General features: G+C 33.8%; 1 protein-coding gene across 1 annotated transcript; it reads left to right on the plus strand.

Annotated features, from left to right (window-relative positions):
* The first annotated feature begins 434 nt into the window (after nucleotides 1–434).
* On the plus strand, nucleotides 435–1,222 carry LOC140918868 (protein FAR1-RELATED SEQUENCE 5-like). Its single transcript, XM_073363672.1, has 2 exons — nucleotides 435–1,104; nucleotides 1,209–1,222. The coding sequence occupies exons 1-2, from the start codon at nucleotides 435–437 to the stop codon at nucleotides 1,220–1,222; spliced, it is 684 nt and encodes a 227-aa protein (XP_073219773.1).
* The last annotated feature ends 209 nt before the right edge of the window (nucleotides 1,223–1,431 follow it).

Genomic DNA, 1,431 nt, shown 5'->3' on the forward strand with positions numbered 1-1,431 from the left:
TGGCCAAAGTTCAGTTCTGAACTAGAACTGTTTGAAAATTGAACCGAACTGATTTTCAGTTCAAAAAAATGAACTGAACCAGTTTCCAGTTCAAAAAACCGAACCAAACCAATTTTATAAAATGGTGAACCGGTTTTTTATTTTGAACTGAATCAAACCGGTTTAACTTAGTTTTTTGTTCATATAGGCTAAATTTTACATAATTACCCTTAATTACTTATAAAAAAATAAATTCGGTTCAGTTTTTTTAAATTAAAAACCAGTTCGGTTCGGTTTTTTAAACTGAAAACCAGTTTGGTTCAGTTCTTGTTTTAAAAAATCAGTTCGAAAACAGTTCGGTTCTCAATTTTTATAAATCAGTTCAGTTCAAAACCAATTCGGTTCGGTTCAGTTCAGCAGTTTGGTTCAGTTTTTGGTTTTCTTAAACACCCCTAATGGCCAGGGCACTGGCTGAAGTGATGCCCAAAACTCACCATGGTTTATGCACATGGCACTTGTTGCAAAATGGAATTAAACACCTTGGGAACTTGATGAAGGGAGGAAATTATCTTTTAAGAGATTTCAAGAAATGCATGTATGATATTGACGTTGAAGCAGATTTTGAGACTGCTTGGACAAACTTGATCAACCAATATGATGTTCATGAAAATAATTGGATCAAATCAGTTTATGCTATTAAAAAAAAATGGGCTGCTTGTTACATGAAGGAAGCGTTCACTCTTGGCATGCGGAGTACCCAACTCAGTGAAAGCTTGAATGCTCACTTCAAATCTGGTATGAAACCCAATGTGGATATTATACAATTTTTCAAGCACTTTGAACGAGTTGTTGAGGAGAAGAGAAGCAACGAGTTGAGTTATGAGTATGAGTCCTCACATAAGCTTGCAAGGTTAAGATACGAGTTGTCACCAATATTGATACAAATGGGAAAAGTGTACACGCACGTTGTATTTGAGTTGTTTCAAAACGAGTTTAAGTTATTCCTAGCTTTATCGATATTAGAGAGAAATGAGTCTCACTCTTTATGTGAATATGTCATAACTATGGTTAACCATGAAGGATTTTGGAGAGTGTCATTCGATCGTGCTTCAACCTCTATTACTTGTAGTTGTCAGTTTAGTTCAATTTTTGATTTTTTTGAATACCCCTACATGGTGGAATATATATGTCTTTTTTTTTTTTGTAATATGCATGTCTTTTTTATTTAGGGAGGAATGTGTAGTTAATGGTTGAAGGGAGTAATGTCACGCGGGATGGGAGAGGTGAATTAATGGTGGAAAAAATGTAGGGTATGTGGAAGGGAATATGGATTTTGTAATTAACTAATCAAAATGTAAATTTACCATGTATATACTTTCAATTTGATCTATAAATTATAATTCTAGGAAATCATGTGAATGCGTGAGTATTTAACTAGTATATCTAGAAAAG

This window comes from Cicer arietinum, chromosome 7 (genome assembly GCF_000331145.2).
Source record: "Cicer arietinum cultivar CDC Frontier isolate Library 1 chromosome 7, Cicar.CDCFrontier_v2.0, whole genome shotgun sequence".
Lineage (NCBI taxonomy): Eukaryota > Viridiplantae > Streptophyta > Magnoliopsida > Fabales > Fabaceae > Cicer > Cicer arietinum.

Excerpts from the sequence above, each read along its gene's own strand:
- LOC140918868 (XM_073363672.1), top strand. The coding sequence starts at position 435 with ATGGCCAGGGCACTGGCTGAAGTGATGCCCAAAACTCACCATGGTTTA.